Here is a 19,858-nt window from a genome sequence, read left to right on the forward strand (position 1 = left end):
TTTGTCAAAAATTTTTGCAATGGGAGGTTTTTTTGTATATTTTAGTTACCAGCAATGGCCCTCAGTTCATATCTCAGGAATTTGTTGATTTTTGTAAAAATGTGGTGTTCACCATGTCATGGCTCCTCCTATCCACCCTCAATCAAATCGGGATTGACTAGTACAAATGTTTGAGACTCAGATGAAAAAACACATTTTGGATGTTTCACTGGAAGTAGTTCTTGACTAGTTCCTCAGTCCATATAGTTCACCTCTGTTGGTGATAAAGAGTCCGGCAGAGTTGTTGCACGGTCTCAGCCTTGGACTCTGCTGTATCTTCTTCAGTCAACACCAGGCTGTCAGCCGGCAAAAGTGCCACAATGCTTCAGCCGGCAAAAGTGGCACAATGCTTCCGGTCTGCCACAGTTGTTTAAACTCACAAGTTTGACTGCTGCCAAAATGGGTGCTGGCAGTCATTGAGAGTTCTTATGGCTAATGCCTTTGCATTGTCTTTATGGCTTAGGGGAGGGCATCGCGAAACGTTGACAGACTATGACCTGGCTTGGGCAGCTGCACACTGCGTGTGTCTCCACTGTGGAAATGGTCACTGTGGCAGTGTCGCCTGCCCTGCCAGAGAGCCTCAAACAGGGGGCACACCTGTCTGCGCTTGTTCCACTTCTGACCCTACACACTGATGGTTGTGCATCACATGACTCAACACCCTATGTTGGCCACAGAAGAAATCGATGTGAGCATGGTGCTCACCTCTTCACAAAGGAAGAGGAGTGCTGTAATTACCAAATTTGTGTGTGCTCCACTTCATGGTTTGCATGTGAAGTTTGTGCTTGATTCATCCAGTAGAGGCCTGCGAATATAACAGCAACTGTGGGAATACAAGGCTCTGCTGGCCACTTTGTATTGCTGGTTGTATTGTATCTTATCTTCCATGTGTGTGTACTGTTCGAGTAATAAGTTCCAGTTTTCTTGGTTGTATCACACATAGCTTTTAATTATGTAGGGACTTGTTTTGTGACCAAGTAGCTTTGGCTCAAATAGCCCCACAGAACTTGACTCATTAAAATTAAAATTGGCACAGTTGTTATTTTTTCTACAATGACAATGTCTATGATGACGGCTGCTAAAATCTTCAACAGTTCTTCTTTCATATTCTCTTTAATTAGTGAAAATAAAATTATGTTGTGCAGACAGTGTGGGAGAGGATGTGCAGTACACACTCAGGTAGCCACATGCTTACATGACTGCCTCCAGGATGAGGAGGTATGCTGTCATCTGATCGGTGTATTAATGACAAGAGCCTGGATGTGGTTTCAGGTGGTTTCTCACATCCTACTAGGTGTACAGCAGGCTGGTTCCCACATTCTGTCTCAGATACACACTACACAAACATTTCGAACACTTTATCACACTTGCACACAGATTTTGCTATGTACGCAGACAGATTGAGAACACTGCTTCTGTCCTGTGTGTGTGGGAAAAGGGGGGGGGGGGGGAATGAATAGGACATGGATGACCTTAGCTGTTTGCTCTCATTAAACACTTACTCCACATCAGCGGGATACACACTTAGTCCAGGGTGTAGGGTGAATGTTCAGAGACTGTGGTTCCTATCCAGAAGCAAAAACACTAACTGACAGTTACGGCCGTGTGAGAGGATGTATTGTTGCAGTGAAAGCACTGACAACTTCTCTTGCCACAGATCACATGTTTTTCTGTGAAATGTTTCACATGTGTTTTTCATTGCCTTTAGGTCATACACAGAATTGACTGACCTTTGGAAAAACCTACATGGCACTGAATTTATATTTTAGTATTCTAATGTTTCTGTTGGTTACTTTTTCCTGCTCCATACTTTGACTTTTTATCTTAGGGTCATACTAGCATATTCAAGATTTTTTATCATGTTGTTCTCCTTGAGAATGTGGTTACATTATCTATACCTACTCCTAAATTTTCAGAAGCGACATTACAGTGTGTGGAAAATACTATATATACTATGATCAACTCCCCAGTTTTTTGTTCCCTTCATGAATGGTGTGTGGGGATTTGACTATCTCTATGTGAAATTAAATTTGTTGAATTTTACTGTCTTGGTCATTTCTTTTCAGTTCACAAGCAATTTTCCCTTTATTCACTTTAAAAGTATTTTGTAATAATCTTTGTGTAAAGTTTGACATCACCAACTCTTTTGTTGTCTCTCAATTAACACTGGTGTCTTGAGTGACATCTCTAACCTGAGGCAGCAATTTGAGTTCAACTTCTGCTCAGTGTTGGGATTGGCTGCTTACTAAATGGTTGCTCCACAATTCACACTTTGTGACTGACAGCGTGTCAATAGAATCACTTAAGAGTATGTTTCAACCATTCCACTCTTGAGTAGTACATGGAAAAAATGAATACCTAAATCTTTCTGTGTGAGCTTTGAATTGTCTTATTAATACCTACATAGGGGGGAAATGACCATTATAATAATGGTCATTTCTTCCTATACAGGAGAAATGACCATTATTACAATGTCATTTCCCCCTATGCAGGAGGGCACCAGCAAAATATATTGGCATTTGGAGGAGAAAGTAAGTGGTTGAAATTACATGAAAAGATATCACTGCATGAAAAATGTAGTTTTAATGATTTCCACCCCAACTTATGTTTCATATACATTACACTCTCTCTCCTGATTCACGATAATAAGAAACAGCTGCCCTTCTTTGAACCTTTTTGATGTCCCCTGTAATAAATGGTAAAGACGTAATGATTAATGCATGCACAGATTTAATTGTAAGAGTACCTGATTTTATTGTATTGCATGAAAGAGCAAGGAGAGACACATTTTGTAATTAATAAATGCCATAAGAACAACCATTGTCTAAAAGCTACTGAAACGAATTCAGTACACAAATGACCAATGTCAGTGCTAGAGAATTTTATGTCGCACAGATAATAGCATTTGTAATCATATTTGTTAGTACCCAATAATAAATTACAGAATAAAATATTAACTGTATTTTCTCTGACTTCAATGCTTGATTCCCACAAATAAGATTTCTGTTCATTGGTTGTTCTTTCATTAAATCCCCCTCCCCTCCCCCCCTCCCCACACACACACAAAGTATTATGTGTGTATATATGTCCAGCACCTCCTCCCCAAAATCTTGGACAATTTCAACCAAATTTGACACAGAAACTATGCACTTCATAAGTATCAGGACTGTGTGGTTAGAACCTCCCAGCTCCCAGAGGGAGGCATGGACAAAAAAAAAGTTATTTCAACACTTGCCATGTAGGCTGCCATACATGAAAGGGATGTTGCATGGCAATAGTATCAGCCTGCCTTATTGACCTGCTGTGCAGGACAGCCAACACATCAGGTGTAGCAAACAGTTTTCCAGCACCCGACATGTAGGCTGTCCTCCAAGACATGTGTGTTGTTGGAGTGGTCACTGTGTGCTTTATCAACCTGATTTGCAGGATAGCCTACAGCCCAGGAGCAGAAAAGCGATTCTCAAGCCCTATGTGTAGGCTGCACTGCACAACAGGAATGTTATGGAAGTGATATCGGGCTGCTTTATCAGTCTGTTTTGCAGGGTTACACAGGCAGATGGGCTTGTCTGGGCAGAGATTGTGGAGGAAGAGATGGATAGTGAGAGACAGAGAAGGATGAGGTAGATAGAGAAGGGAGAGAAGGAAATACACAGAGAGAGTGTTGAGGATGATGAGATGGACAGAGAGAGGGGGGGGGGGAGGAGATGGACAGAGAGAGGAAGGAGGAGATGACTAGAATGGGGGAAGAGACATGTTGTGCAGTTAGTGTTAGCATGCCTCGCAGAGGCCACATATGCTGATGGGTACAACTGAGCAGAGAGGGGGTGGGGGGTGGAAGTAGATCAATAATGTCAACTTTAATGTATTCCATAGTAAATTTGTGTCAATATTTGAAAATTGCTTTCCTAAAAACTTATCCACAAGATGTATTTTAAAAAAAAAAGTAAACTGTGGGTAACCTAGGGAATTAAAATCACATGTAAGAGGAAAAGGGAAGTTAATATAAAGACCAAAATAGTCAAGATCTGGCATTACTTGCATACTATAAAAAATAAAGTAATATTTTAAGGAAAGTAATTAAAATGCCAAGTATGTACACCCTGACAGAAATCGTTAATGCAGATAATAAGACTAAAACTATATGGCATACTGTCAGATGGAAGACAGGACAACCAGTCAGTCTTCAAGATACCATAACAATTAAACTAAACTGAAAATTCACAAGTTAGGATTACTTTTACCAATCACTTTCTAAAGGCAACAACAAAAATAGGATTAAATGGTTCAGTTAAAGAAGGAAAAGAATATATTTAAAATGTCATTCTGCAAACTATTAAGCAATTAGAAGCAGCACCAACATCCTTCAGTGGAATTAATAGAATTCAAAATTCTGTAAACTTGATCTAAATTAAAAAGTAATGTCCTTAGTGATATATGTAATGCATCACCTGCACAGAGAATTTTTCCAGACTAGTTAAGCTGTGCATTAAACCACTTCATAAGAAGTGTGACAAGACAAACAAGTATCATCCAATTTTCTTATTGACATATTTTTCCAAAATGTTTGAAAAAGTAGTGTAGTCAAGATCAGTTGCACACTTAAGTGGAAAAAGTTTACTTAGCGTGTCACAGTTTGGATTCCAGAAAGATTACTTGAGTAAGAATGCTGTTTTATACATTCACTCATCAAATAGCACGAGCCTCAAATAATAATATATCACCTGTTGGTATTTTTTGTGATCTCTCCAAGGGCTTTGATTGCATAGATCATGATACTCTATAAGGAAATTCAAGAGTAGGAAAAGGGAGAGAAGGAAACATATGGATTGGAGGAAAGAAATGAAAGAGGAAGCCGTCTGGTAGAATTTTGCACAGAGCACAACTTAATCATAGCTAACACTTGGTTCAAGAATCATAAAAGAAGGTTGTACACATGGGAGAATCCTGGAAATACTAGAAGGATCAGATCGATTATATAATGGTAAGACAGAGATTTAGGAACCAGGTATTAAATTGTAAGACATTTCCAGGGGCAGATGTGGACTCTGACCACAATCTATTGGTTATGAGCTGTAGATTAAAACTGAAGAAACTGCAAAAAGGTGGGAATTTGAGGAGATGGAACCTGGATAAACTGAAAGAACCAGAGGTTATAGAGAGCTTCAGGGAGAGCATTAGGGAATGATTGACAGGAATGGGGGAAAGAAATACAGTAGAAGAAGAGTGGGTAGCTTTGAGGGATGAAGTAGTGAAGGCAGCATAGGATCAAGTAGGTAAAAAGACAAGGGCTAGTAAAAATCCTTGGGTAACAGAAGAAATATTGAATTTAATTGATGAAAGGAGAAAATATAAAAATGCAGGAAATGAAGCAGGCAAAAAGGAATACAAACGTCTCAAAAATGAGATCGACAGAAAGTGCAAAACGGCTAAGCAGGGATGGCTAGAGGACAAATGTAAGGATGTAGAGACTTATCTCACTAGGGGTAAGATAGATACTGCCTACAGTAAAATTAAAGAGACCTTTGGAGATAAGAGAACCACTTGTATGAACATCAAGAGCTCAGATGGAAACCCAGTTCTAAGCAAAGAAGGGAAAGCAGAAAGGTGGAAGGAGTATATAGAGGGTCCATACAAGGGGGACATACTTGAGGACAATATTCTGGAAATGGAAGAGAATATAGTTGAAGACAAAATGGGAGATAAAATACTGCGTGAAGAGTTTGACAGAGCACTGAAAGACCCGAGTCGAAACAAGGCCCCGGGAGTAGACAACATTCCATTAGAATTACTGACGGCCTTGGGAGAGCCAGTCCTGACAAAACTCTACCATCTGGTGAGCAAAATGTATGAGACAGGCGAAATACCCTCAGACTTCAAGAAGAATATAATAATTCCAATCCAAAAGAAAGCAGATGTTAACAGATGTGAAAATTACCGAACAATCAGTTTAATAAGCCACAGGTGCAAAACACTAATGCGAATTCTTTACAGTCGAATGGAAAAACTAGTAGAAGCCAACCTTGGGGAAGATCAGTTTGGACTCCGTAGAAATATTGGAACACATGAGGCAATACTGACCTTACAACTTATCTTAAAAGAAAGATTAAGGAAAGGCAAACCTACGTTTCTAGCCTTTGTAGACTTAGAGAAAGCTTTTGACAATGTTGACTGGAATACTCTCTTACAAATTCTAAAGGTGGCAGGGGTAAAATACAGGGAGCGAAAGGCTATTTACAATTTGTACAGAAGCCAGATGGCAGTTATAAGAGTCGAGGAACATGAAAGGAAAGCAGCAGTTGGGAAGGGAGTGAGACAGGGTTGTAGCCTCTCCCCGATGTTATTCAATCTGTATATTGAGCAAGCAGTAAAGGAAACAAAAGAAAAATTTGGAGTAGGTATTAAAATCCATGGAGAAGAAATATAAACTTTGAGGTTCGCCGATGACATTGTAATTCTGTCAGAGACAGCAAAGGACTTGGAAGAGCAGTTGAATGGAATGGACAGTGACTTGAAAGGAGGATATAAGATGAACACCAACAAAAGCAAAATGATGATAAAAGCCGTGCGATGCTGAGGGAATTAGATTATGAAATGAGACACTTAAAGTAGTAGCAGAGGTTTGCTATTTGGGGAACAAAATAACTGATAATGGTCAAAATAGAGAGGATATAAAATGTAGACTGGCAATGGCAAGAAAAGTGTTCCTGAAGAAGAGAAATTTGTTAACATCGGGTATAGATTTAAGTGTCAGGAAGTTGTTTCTGAAAGTATTTGTATGGGGTGTAGCCATGTATGGAAGTGAAACATGGACGATAAATAGTTTGGACAAGAAGAGAACAGAAGCTTTCGAAATGTGCTACGGAAGAATGCTGAAGATTAGATGGGTAGATCACGTAACTAATGAGGAGGTATTGAATAGAATTGGGGAAAAGAGGAGTTTGTGGTACAACTTGACAAGAAGAAGGGACTGGTTAGTAGGAAATGTTCTGAGGTATCAAGGGATCACAAATTTAGCATTGGAGGGCAGTGTGGAGGGTAAAAATCATAGAGGGAGACCAAGAGATGAATACACTAAGCAGATGCAGAAGGACTTAGGTTGCAGTAAGTACTGGGAGATGAAGAAGCTTGTACAGGATAGAGTAGCATGGAGAGCTGCATCAAACCAGTGTCAGGACTGAAGACAACAACAACAACAACAACAACAATAAGAAAAGCTCAGGTTGTATGAAACTGATTGCTTTATTCATGGCTGGTTTGAATCATATTTGACCGCCAGAGTGCAAAAAGGTTGTGCTGAATAATTCAGACTGTATTGGAAAGGTATAAAATTTTAGAGACTGTGGTGAAATCACAAAGGGAGTCCCACAGGTTTAATTTTGGGTCCACTCCTAGTCCTTATGTATGTGAATGATCTTCCAGGTAATATTCAACAAGCACATTTATTACTATTTGCAGATAATACTAGTGTTATAACAAATCCTATCAAAGAGAAAGCAACAGAAGAGATTGTTAATGATGTTTTTTAAAGAATTAGTTAATGATCCTCCAAAAATGGACTCTACCTAATTTTTAAAAAAATGCTCTATATTCAATTCTGTGCAACAAATAGAGTAATAAAAACAGATGATGTAGAACATGGGCAGGAGTCAGTAAATAGGATAGAATGTGCCAAATTTAAGGGTGTACTAACTGATGAAAACTTGAAGTGGAAGAAGCATATTAATGAGCTTCTCAGACAGTTTAGTTCAGCTACAAAGAAAGTATTGATTGCACAAAAGGAAGCAGTAAGAATAATATGTGGTGTTCGCACACTGACGAGATGTAGATACCTATGGAGGGTGCTAGGCATTTTAACTACAGTGACACAGTACATGTATTCACTAATGAAATTCATCATAAATAATCCTTCACAATTTTTGAAGAATGCTGATGTCCATACCTTCAGTACTAGTGGAAAAACGTTATGTAGAGAGGGGTTCAGTATGTAGAAACAAAAATTTGTGATCATTTGCCCAATAACATAAAAGTTTGACAGGTAGCAAAGCAAGTTTTGAAGTTCATGTGAAATCATTTCCCCTGGACAACTGCTTCTGTACCATGGACAAATTTCTGTTTTAAAACCCTTTCTTTTTAAGTATAGTTGCATGAGTAAGAGTAAAAACACAGTATGTTCAGTAATGTTAAAACTAATCATGTAATTATGTGTATATATCCTATAAACTGTCTCATTGCACATAATTTGGATAAAAGAATTATTCTAATGATCTATAATATTAATCTGACTAATTAACTGAGAGAGGAGGAGGACGATGACTTGGACAGAGAGAGTGTGAAGGAGGATGGGATGGATAGAGAGAGGGGAACACAGGAGATGGGCATGAAGGAAGTGGACAGGTAGAGGTGGGAGGATGAGGTGCACAGAGAGACGGGGAGGCAGAGTTTAGCAAAGAGAGGGGCAAGGAGGAGATGTGTGCAGTATGCATGTCAAATGTGGACGTGAGGAAAGCTGTTGGGAGAAGGCGAGTCTAGAAGTGCGGAATCAGCTTCAGATCCCCTGTCAATAACACTCATTATTTCATGCGAATGGGGAGCCAGTTGTGTTTCAAAAGAATGATATTTTTGAATCCTTGTGTCAATCAATGTTTCATTTTAGTTATTTCATAATATCTTAATCTATTGCAAAATGATATCAGTAGTAAATGGGTTTATAATTCAGCGGATTACTTCTATTTCCTTTCTTTGGAATTTTTGAGACAAGTGTAACTTTCCAGTCAAGCAAGCAGGTGTACATAATTGCTAAAAGTGGAGCCATTTCATCAGTACACTCTGAAAGGAACCTAATTGGTGCACATCTTAACTGAAATACTTGTCTTTATGAAGTGACATCAGATGCTTCATTACACCATGGTATCTATTTCCAAATTACTCATGCTGACAGCTGTTCTTTAATCAAATTCTGGAATATTTACTGCATCGTCTTTGGTAGAGGAATATCAGAAAACCATGTTTGGCAATTGTACTTTAGTGGCACTGTTATTGGTAACACTACAATTGCTTTCATGCAGTGAAGATATTGATTGTGTATTGCAGCTGATATGCATTACATACAGCCAGAATCCCTTTGGATTACCTGCCGTTTTTGAGAAGGAGCTTCATTGTGCAAATTGTCAAAAGCATCTTGCATTGAAGTCCACACCAAATTTCAAGGTTCTGTAAAAGAGCACCACTCTTGGAGATTTTGCATTCTTCCATACTGTGTGTGTGTGTGTGGGGGGGGGGGGGGGGGGGGTAATCTTCTTTTTTTTTCAGCAGGTTCCTGATCTATTTTATGTATCATAGGAGATTTGTCCCAGCTCTTATTAATTTACATGAAACTTTCAGTGGCTATCAGTACTGTTTCTTTGAATTCACACTGCATCTGGTCTACATGTACATAGTTTGGAAGGAATATGTGAAGCAAATTTTTATCTGCTTTTTAACATAGACATACACTGCCAGAAAATAAAAATGTGGCACCCTCAAGTACAAGGTCATTTTATTGTCAAGTGAGCTGACAGGTAATCCCTCATAGTGGGTGTACATGATAGCAAATTCAGACCAAGTGAAACACGCATTTCACAGCAAAGGGTGCCCAGACAGCTGCACCAGTACATAATGTACGCATTCAGGTGGTAATAAAGGTGTACGTGTATATCTAATAGAGAGCGTCGTGACAGATACAGGGATTAGTGAACACAAGGTCGTTGTAGCGAGGCTCAAATCCATATCAACCAAAACCACTATAAATAAACGCAAAATATATATATTTAAAACAGAAGATAAAAATTTGCTTGATGCCTTCCTAAGAGAGAGTCTCCATTCCTGCCAAGCTAATTATATAAGTGTAGAACAGATATGCTCAAGAATTATGACTTTTTTTGGGAAATGAACATTTCCTCTATAAAAATCAACATGTATTTCACAAACAGAGATCCTGCGAAACTCAGCTCACTCTGTTTCTCCATGAGGAGCGCAATGGACAATGACACTCAGGTTGATGCCGTGTTCCTTGATTTCAGTAAAGCTTATTTAGTATCGGAGCAGACTTGCGATTGGATTCAAGACTTGCTTGCTGTTAGAACTCAACACATTGCTCTTAATGGAACAAAATCGACAGGTATAAAAGTAATATCTGTAGTACCATAGCGAAGTGTGATACAATATATAAATGATATAGTAGAAAGCTTCTGATGCTCTTTAAGGCTATTCGCTAATGATGTAGTTGTCTATACCAAAGTAGCAATGCCAGAAGATAGTAAGGATTTGCACAACGATCTGCAGAGAACTGATGAGTGGTGCAGGCTCTGGCAGTTGACCCTGAACATAAATAAATGTAACATATTGCACATACATAGGAAAAGAAATCCACTACTGTACATTTACACTATTGATGACAAACAATTGGAGACAGCGACTGTCGCAAAATATCTAGGCATAACTATCCAGAGCGACTGTAATTGTAATGACCACATAAAACAGATAGTGGGAAAAGCAGATACCAGACCCAGAATCTCAAGGGAATGTAACTCGTCCACAAAAGAAGTGGCTTATAAGGCACTTGTTCGCCCTCTCAGAGGACTGAGTAGGACTGATAGAAGAGATAGAGAAGATCCAATGAAGAGCGGTGTGTTTTGTCACGGGATCATTTAGCTGGCGAGAGAGCGTTACTGAGGTGCTAAGCAATCTCCACTGGCAGACGTTACAAGAGAGGCGCTGTGCATCATGGAGATTTACTATTGATATTTCAGGACAGCACTTTTCAGGAGGAGTCGAACAGGGATTGAGGGATCAGACAGTGGTTCTGAAAGTACCTTCTGCCACACATCATTAGGTGGTTTGCAGAGTATGATGTAGATGAGATTGTAAAGGTGGTAGGTGGTGGATTGTGACAGAGTGCCCAGACATCTTGTGCCATTTGTTGCAACTCGGCAACGGTTCTTGCAGGCGCTGGAGAGTAAGTAGGTTCCTGCTTCATCATGTCACATAGGTGTTCAATTGGTGAGATATGTGGTTATCTTGGTGGCCAGGGAGTTATTGTACACCACAAAGAGTATGTTGTATAACATCAGCTGCATGTGGATGTGCACTGTCTTGCTGAAAAAGCACATCATCTTCCTGTTGTTAAATTACCGTAGCAAGGTGGTACCAGTCTGTCCAATGTACCGGGCACTGGTTACTTTACCTTGTAGAAATTCCAAATGTGACTATGAGTTGTAATTGATGCTCCTCCTCTCCCCACGCTGACAATCCTGGGGTAGAACCTTCGTGTCATGGGTGAATGCAATCCAGAATAGGCTGATCGACACATCTACACTATACACTTGTACATCCAGAATAACAACCGAGACAGAACCTACTTTCATCACTGCAAACAACAGAATGCCATTGCATTCACCAGTCGACTCCCACCACCAATAGATGCCTCCCAGCACATGCAGTAGTCTGTCGATACATCTATCTGGTGTCCTGCGGGCCCACAGTGGGACCCTGTTCCAATGGCTGAAGTTGTTTCACAGGAATACATACTCATCAGTGTAGATTTATTGTACCCTAGACTGATTGCTGCAAACACTCTTCATCTCTAAACTCAGCACACTTACTGCCTTCATAATCAGAACAGAGAGCGCAGAGACAAGGCTCCTGAGCACCATCTGCAGAGTGGGAAGTGGACACTGCTCAGCACTCAGATATCCACTTCCCTATCTGGATACACTTCCTAGACAGAAGCCACCAAATTGGATGCTCAGCTGAATGAACTGGCACTGTATAATTAGTTAGTTAGAAAGACAGTATGCAAGACTAGGTGGGCTATGCTACACGTATGATCCATCATGCTGCTGAGACATCCACACTAAAGTCTTGAAATGTCTTAAGAGACCTCCTATTCCCAGGTGTAACAACAAATTCTGCACTGTCATACGAGACATGCCAACGGCACTGCAGTGGTTTGAGACCAGATACTCAAGAAATCACATAGCATTTTTGTACATGGCAGAATTAATAGTATTAGAAGTTGATCCAGCAGCCATATGATCCTCTGTATGTTAGTGAGTTGTTGAAAGATATATGTGCAATTTACTGGCCTTTGTGGTTTACATTTCAAATGGTGTCACTATCATTAATCTTAGTATGCCAAACTGCAATCTGCAGATCAACTGAAGCTCTGTTCGGACTTAGTTTGGACAGTGGTCAACCTGTTTAGGAGGAAATTTATCCTTAGGAGTCATTAAATATGAGAATTGAGGTATGGATTTATAAGGAAATCTCTTTGGAATTGCATTAAAAGCATTTTAGTCACACTACACATGCATGGCTAAGAAAGTTTTTTTGAGATTGTGGCAGAGTACTGTGTTGCAGTCAGTTGAGTACCAAACTGAAAGAGATAACATTGACCCTCTCCTTCTAAAAAAGAAAAGACAGATAGATAAGAGAGAGAGAGAGGGGGGGGGGGGATTGGTTGAAAAGAGAGTACAATTTCAGCACCATAGAAAGTAGTTTTTGTGGACTGTAGCTTCAAATTGTGTGTCTGTAAAGTGCAACTACATCAAAAAATGCACAGAAACAGAATATATTCAACTCATTCACTGTACTGTAGAAAAAGAGCCACTTACCACAAACATTATAATATTGTACTGGAAAGTTTTACCTCACATCTTTACCACAGTTAACAGTGACATTTTGACCTTTCTAACTCTTGCTTCCCCTCAGTTAATTCTGGTGTCCTCAGTGAGATATATAATATGAGACAGCAACTTCTGCACAGTGATGGTATTGCACTTGATGATGTGGTGGTATTGCACTTGATGATGGGGTATGCTGCTTGCTCATCATTTTATGTCGAACTCCTGTTAGCTTCCATACCCACGTATAGAACAAACTTCTATCCACAAGATACCTGGACTGCTACACAGACTGTCACGTTTTTATAACATAAGCTTCTTTTGCCATTTTTATTGTTCATGTTTTACAGTCTACACAGGTGAAGAAGTTCCAATATGCAGTAATATTAAGTGTAGTGTAGTAACTGTCTTAGCGGTGTTACGTTTGGTGCCTACTACGGTGTGCAAGCTTGTACAAGTGGGACAGTAAAAATGCCTCAAGTGTATGGGGAGCAGTTACCTTTACTCTTTGCATTATTTTATTTCACTCAGGATTTCCAATTATGTATTAATATGGGGGGGGGGGATCTAAAAGTAAATGCCTCTTTTGTCATAAAAATTCCAATAATGAACATATAACAGCAGAATTAGTACAGATCATAGTCTGAACTGTCCCCTACATAATACTAGAAACCTAAACTAAACTAAACTAAACTCTGTCCTAACAGCAGTTGAAGGCCAAACAGCACTGTCTGACCGCTGTGTCTTCCTCAGCCCACAGGCATCACTGGATGAGGATATGGCGGGCCATGTGGTCAACACACTGCTCTCCCAGCCATTGTCAGTTTTCATGGCCAGAGCGCTACTTCCCCATCAAGTAGCTTGTCAGTTGCATCCTGCTTGCCAACAGTGCTCGACAGACTGAACGGTCGCCCATCCAAGTGCTAACCAACCTTACCATGCTTAACTTCGATGATCTGATGGGAACCGGTGTTACCACTGTGGCAAAGCCATTGGCTCTATACAACACTACCATTTAAAATAGTTACTGTACATTTGTACACATTAGCGCCATCATTAAACCCAGGTGTCAAAAACAGTTTGGAAGAATTCAGGGTTTTGTTTTTTGATCTAAGATTTTGACCTTGTCCATGAAGAAAGCATATGGGGATGCTGTAATGGACATCAGCAATGTGCAAGGTTGCGTGAAGAAGTTTGGTAACAGAGAAACAAACATGCAAGTGAACTGCACAACAGACAGCCGACAACCTCTGTCACAGACACCGGTCAAGGTGATTTGAAGAGGCAGATGGTTCATAATTCACAGTCAACAGCTTTAAAATCATTCTGAGAAAAATGAGTCAAGAAGCAAAACCCTGAATTTTCCCAAACTGGTTTTTACGCCTGGGTTCAGCAGAGGTGCATATGTGTAGAAATGCATGGTGACTACGTTGAACAGTAGTGTCTTATAGAGGGCAGTGCAGGCCATGAATTTTATTAATTTTGCTGTTGTAAATTTTTAAGATACAGGGGAAATTACTTTTTGATCCACCCTCATACAATCAACAGATGTACATAGAAAAGGCAAATCATTTTTGTGTATGGGCTAAAGTAAATACAACAAAAAAGATGGACCAAGACACCAAATCTGCTGTAAATTCTATATGTAGAAAGTTAGCTCAATCATCAGGTGAATATGGTGCCGTTTCATTGTAGTACGGAAGATGAAGCCCTTAGAGATTGTTGGGACTTCCATAATAATGAAATTGGCTTTCACAATTTTGTAAGTATTTTAGAAATTCATGAAGGTATATTTGGCTGTGGACCAAAGTATTTCAGTAAATGATGTATTATAAAATATGTATTTCTGTAGTAGTATCATAGAGATTTAACATTTGATGTGTGTGTAACACGTAAATAAATGCAGACCAAATTGACTACATATACATGGTGAGCATGCATTTTCATAATGTTAGATTTATATTGATCGAGATTAGACATTTATATTGATGTAGGTTGCATACACCATTTATTTGGTACAGACGTTCATCAATTATAAAAAGTAGTGAATTAAAGTGCCACCACTATAATAATCACTATGATGGCTTTTTCTACATTTTTGTCTAAATGGTTGTGATGACAACATAAAATTTACTGGTTCAGTAACTGGTGAATTATTTTTTAATTGATTTAAGCATGTTATATTTCTTCTGTGACAATTATTGTCATGCTGAAATCAACAACTGTGTGTCATTTTACAGTTTGTTTTAAAACACAAAGAATGGGTATCTCTGCGGGAAGTGGCAGCTTACCCAAGCTCAATGTGTCCATCTCATCCAGGAGCACTGAAACTTGTTACATCTTTGATTAAACAAATTGTTGAATTTCACCCTGACATTCAGTACATACATATTGGTGCTGATGAGGTATGTTTGGTTTTATCTGTTTGTTTTATGCTTTTTATATCATTTCATGCGTAGTGTAAAAACATTGTTACTCATACCTGTATAATTTTAGGTTTGGCACCTAGGCATATGTCCAACATGCATTCGAAGAATAGAAACAAGTAAACATGGAAAAGCACAGTTATTCCTGGAACACATTCTGGGAGTTGCCCAGTTTGTTCGAGATACCTACCCCACATTACGTGTCATAATGTGGGATGACATGCTTCGTAGTATTGATTCTTCTGTTATGAATGGTAAGTGCGGTTGTAGTTGTTTTTCTCAATCCTTTTTTTTTAATTTTTAAACTAAAAGACAGAAAATTTTAAAGGATCTGTCAAAGTAGTCAAATTAAAAATGCACCTATTGCACCAGTTATTTCATTCTTTATTTCACTTTACTATTTAATAACATAGTTCTTATTTAGAAGTAATATGCTGATAGGCTACTGATATATCCAGAACAAACGTTACCTATGTAACAAAATCATCAAGCTGGTTATCAATATAAATTAATAATAATTTTTTCTTTCAGATATTACTTGATTTTCTTCCAGAGAAAATAATGACAGCTGTGACTGCTCGTTGCTAATCTTTCTTGTGGATGAATTACTCGCTCATATTGGTTGGAATTGAGGTCTTTCCTCACATTAACATATGTAATATGACAGTTACCAAGCCAAAAACGTATTGACAATGGCCACTGCTCACTCATTCATATTAAATATTTCAGTATTAAATATGCCTCAAGTAATTTCAGTGGAAATTACTCAACTTGTGCAACAATGAGCATATCAATTCTCTCTCTCTCTCTCTCTCTCTCTCTCTCTCTCTCTCTCTCTCTCTGTCTGTCTGTGTGTGTGTGTGTGTGTGTGTGTGTGTGTGTGTGTGTGATCTCTATTGCTGAAGAAGGCTTTACTGGGTGAAAGCTTTTTGTTGTGCCTATCTGCTACTCAGTATCCCTGCTATATGGTGAGTAGCAACTTCCCTTTTCATAATACTGTTACATTCCATCCTGGATTTTCCATTGTTTGAAAATATTGAATATGGCATTCATTGTGAAAAGTCACATCTATTACTGAGACTTAAATTTATGGGTTAAGTTTAACTGAAAAATTTAAAATATTTATGGAATCTGGTAGAAGACTTCATTAAAAACAATAAATATTTTTTGCAATAATTTAAAATATAGAGATCTAGGGTATATTACAATATTTTCAAAAGGTGTGTGCAACGTACTCCCCCCTCCTTGATATAGCTTTTTAGTCTTAACCACTAAACTATTATATGGTTTTCATTCACAACTATCATTCGTTTGGTAGGTACATGTAGGATACACACCACTCACCTGTAGGGATGTGTAACACCACAAATTTCGTCACTCAGATGAATAATGCTGCTGTTATTACATAAATGTAAGCAATTAAATGTCTGTTATGAGATACCACACCTCCCTTTTACTGTTATTTATTGTATCATGCATAACATCTGTGCTTGGCTCCCAAGGAAGTGTTGTTAGATTTTCTGTATTAATCTTATAGTTAACACCATATTCAAAGGGTTTAACTGCTTATATCAGTATTGGGATCCTCTTGACATCTCGCAAGTTTTCACCCTTAGTTGAATTTTACAATTTACCCTCAACGTTAGGGTATATTGTTTTTTGGGTACATAATGTGTGCTCTGCCTTGTACCTAGAGCATATCCCTAGACATCGAAAGTTACTTAATATTTGTTTGCTCTGCATGTTTTTCTTTAGTAGATACAAACTTCTTTGTACTAGGATTATCCATAGCATTTATCTGTTGTTCTGAATTACAACACTTTCGGTAAGTCTCTTTTTCAGCTCTAAATATAACAAGTTTATCCCTTTGTGGTAACTGCAGCCATGCAGACGGAGCTACATTTTGAGTACTTAGTAACTTTTGAGTTTTGCATAGTAGAATGCTTCAATCTGTTGAACTGTGATTGGAGTCAGCATGCAAAAATCGGACTCAGGTGCCATTCTTCATAATTTCTTAATTAAGTATATGTACTAGACCAGTAATATATGGCCTTAGAGTAAGGCTCAATATTTTCAGTATTCTATCTCTCAAGAAACTATATTCACACAGCATATCTTTCCTAAGAAAGACTTCTCTCCACCCTAATCATGTGTTCAAGATGAACTTGCCCATATCTGATTGTTTGAATTTCCTTCTTTTTGGTTGTCACATACTCATCTGTCCTCCTCTGTGGTTAGTTAGTTAACTTAGCAGTACCTTGTTATTGTTAACATTTATTGACTTTCAGTTATTTATGCGACACTTATATTAGGTTAGTCAAAACTGATGGCAACTTTTGCTGCTATGGATGTTCATGGTACCTTTTGGCTCTAAGCTGGATGTTAGCATTTTAGCAAATATAATGTAAATAAATACAATTTCCCTCTCCAGTGTGACATTGCTAACATCTGCACATTATTTTGCAGGGTACATTTGTTAAAGTAATAAAGTTATTCTTCTGATGTATAATTAATCATATTTAGGTCTTCTCTGAGTATATGCATGATGGTGTATCACTGTAGTGCAACAATCCCATTTGTCCCTGTAAACATGTCTATCTGTGAAGTTATAATCCTGGTAAATTTGACAAAAGAAAGGTAAGGGACCTGCTATCAGAACTTGCGAATATTGGAAGAGGGAGGATAGAACAGGTATCCATCGGGGGAAGTGTAAAAGGAAATAAAACATGAGGTATGTTGAGGGAGGAAGGAAAGGTGACAGCCGAAAACAGATACCCTTCGCACATCCCATCTCGTGTTCCCTTACTGGTGGTGCATTACTGGTGGCTCAGAAGATAATGGTGGCTCTCTGTTCTACAGAACAGTCATTACCAACTTCACCCTCAAAGACCCCAAAAAATGGCCTCAACATCCTGCTATTTCATATTAATGAAGATTACATGATCTTCAAAAATATATGGTTGCTAAAAAAAATTAATGGAATGTATTGCACAACCTTTCTTTCATGGTTTTGGATATCATGTCAATAGAATATTTATCTTCTAGGACATTTTCCGTGTGTTAATAAGTTAATAGAGAATCCATTTCTGGTGTGATTGGTACCTCCAGCTGCATACCATCTCCTCCAATAAGCACAACCGTCTTTAGAACCTAAATCTGAGTCACAAATCTTTATAACTCTTTAACATTTATTTTCATTCATTCACCATTGCATGTAACATAGGTGTATTAGCTCCATATTTACCTCAAAATCATTGTTTAACTATTGAGAAATAAAGAGTCAAGTGTGAAATATATCCTTAAATTAGTGCATCACTTCTGCTCATCTCTCAGTTAAATCAAGGTTTGTTCCTCATCTGTTTTTGGTATCATAACAGTGCATGATTTCTGTAAACCATAATTCATGATGTCAAATCATCATGGGGTTCATTAATGATGTATGTGAGCTTCGTTCATCCTGGGTAATAGAACAGTGAATGACTTCAGCCAGATATCACAAGTGCCGTATTTGATCTTCAAATACTATAGGTATCATAAAAATGAGAGTTTTTTTTACATAAAACTATTCATGAGCGACATGTGCGACTGTGAATCATCATAGATAGCTCTCAGTGAACGATTTTGGATAAATCTTCATAATTGTTTTACATTATAAAAATCCATATGTGATCTGAATTCATCAAAGTTAGCTAAACGCTGAATGAAGTATATACAGTACCATAATGTCCTTCAGTGGTAGATGAAATATGCAAAGAAACATAAGTTTTATACATGATTTTAATTTATCACACATAGTTTATAGGTAAATGAAGTGCATAAAGGTAGTTTATCTCCTCTTGTACAGAGGATTACATAAACCATCATTGAAAGACAAACATATAGCTTCTACAGAGATATATCATCTCCTGGTCCGACAGTAAAGCATCCTAAGCTTTTCTTTATTTACCTTGCTTTTAATTTTTTGTATGTAGTTTCCTGTCCATTTTTTTAAAACAAGTAATGAATAGTGAGTATAACAAATGGGAAATAACCCAAGCTTCACAATTTCTGAGACACCTATTTACATGGGTACCAGCTTCCTATCTTGTAATGAAATATTATCAATAAGTTACAGAGAATATATGTAACCTGTGTGACACAAATCCTTCAGTAATAGCATATTAGTAAATGAAATGATAAGAGTAAACATGAAGACAAATGGAATGTAGAAAATATTTTTCATGCATAGCTGGACTGTTGTATTCAGATATCGTTGTGGATGCATTACTTCTAAGAAAACACAATACTGTTTAATGTCTCCAAGGTATGCCATACCGTACTCCTATTCTTAAACTTCCTAAGTCATCTTTGACTATGAATGACAGTTCAGATGAATATCTTGTAGATGTGTTGTAATCATATTATAAGTAGTTCTAATGCTTTGGACGATGATTTAAGTGTGAAGTAGATATACTAACCTCCACTCCTTTTATGAGATGACTTACTTGTTGTCCACAGCCGATCTTCTTCGCTTGCTTCTGGAATCTCTTCATACTTCTTCTCCGAAGAGCGATGCTAGGTACAGGAATATTTAAAATTCTCCTTGTACTTGTGAAATAAGTAGATACTCAAAGGCTATTTTTCATCAACTAATGATATATTAAAATGTCCTACAGAACAAACTTCTCCCTTCTCACATAAACATCTGACTTCTTGTAAGTCACTCGTATCACCTCATGTCAGAAACAAATCTAA

General features: G+C 38.1%; 1 protein-coding gene across 1 annotated transcript in view; it reads left to right on the plus strand.

The window, feature by feature from the left end:
- The window catches only part of LOC126335530 (hexosaminidase D-like), a 220,891-nt gene that overhangs the window by 43,696 nt on the left and 157,337 nt on the right, over positions 1 to 19,858 (plus strand). The window contains exons 4-5 of the mRNA XM_049998898.1: positions 14,939 to 15,103; positions 15,195 to 15,378. Coding sequence (XP_049854855.1) covers positions 14,939 to 15,103; positions 15,195 to 15,378 — 349 coding nt within the window. The remainder of the gene's footprint in view (positions 1 to 14,938; positions 15,104 to 15,194; positions 15,379 to 19,858) is intronic.

The sequence above is a fragment of the Schistocerca gregaria genome, chromosome 2 (genome assembly GCF_023897955.1).
Source record: "Schistocerca gregaria isolate iqSchGreg1 chromosome 2, iqSchGreg1.2, whole genome shotgun sequence".
NCBI lineage: Eukaryota > Metazoa > Arthropoda > Insecta > Orthoptera > Acrididae > Schistocerca > Schistocerca gregaria.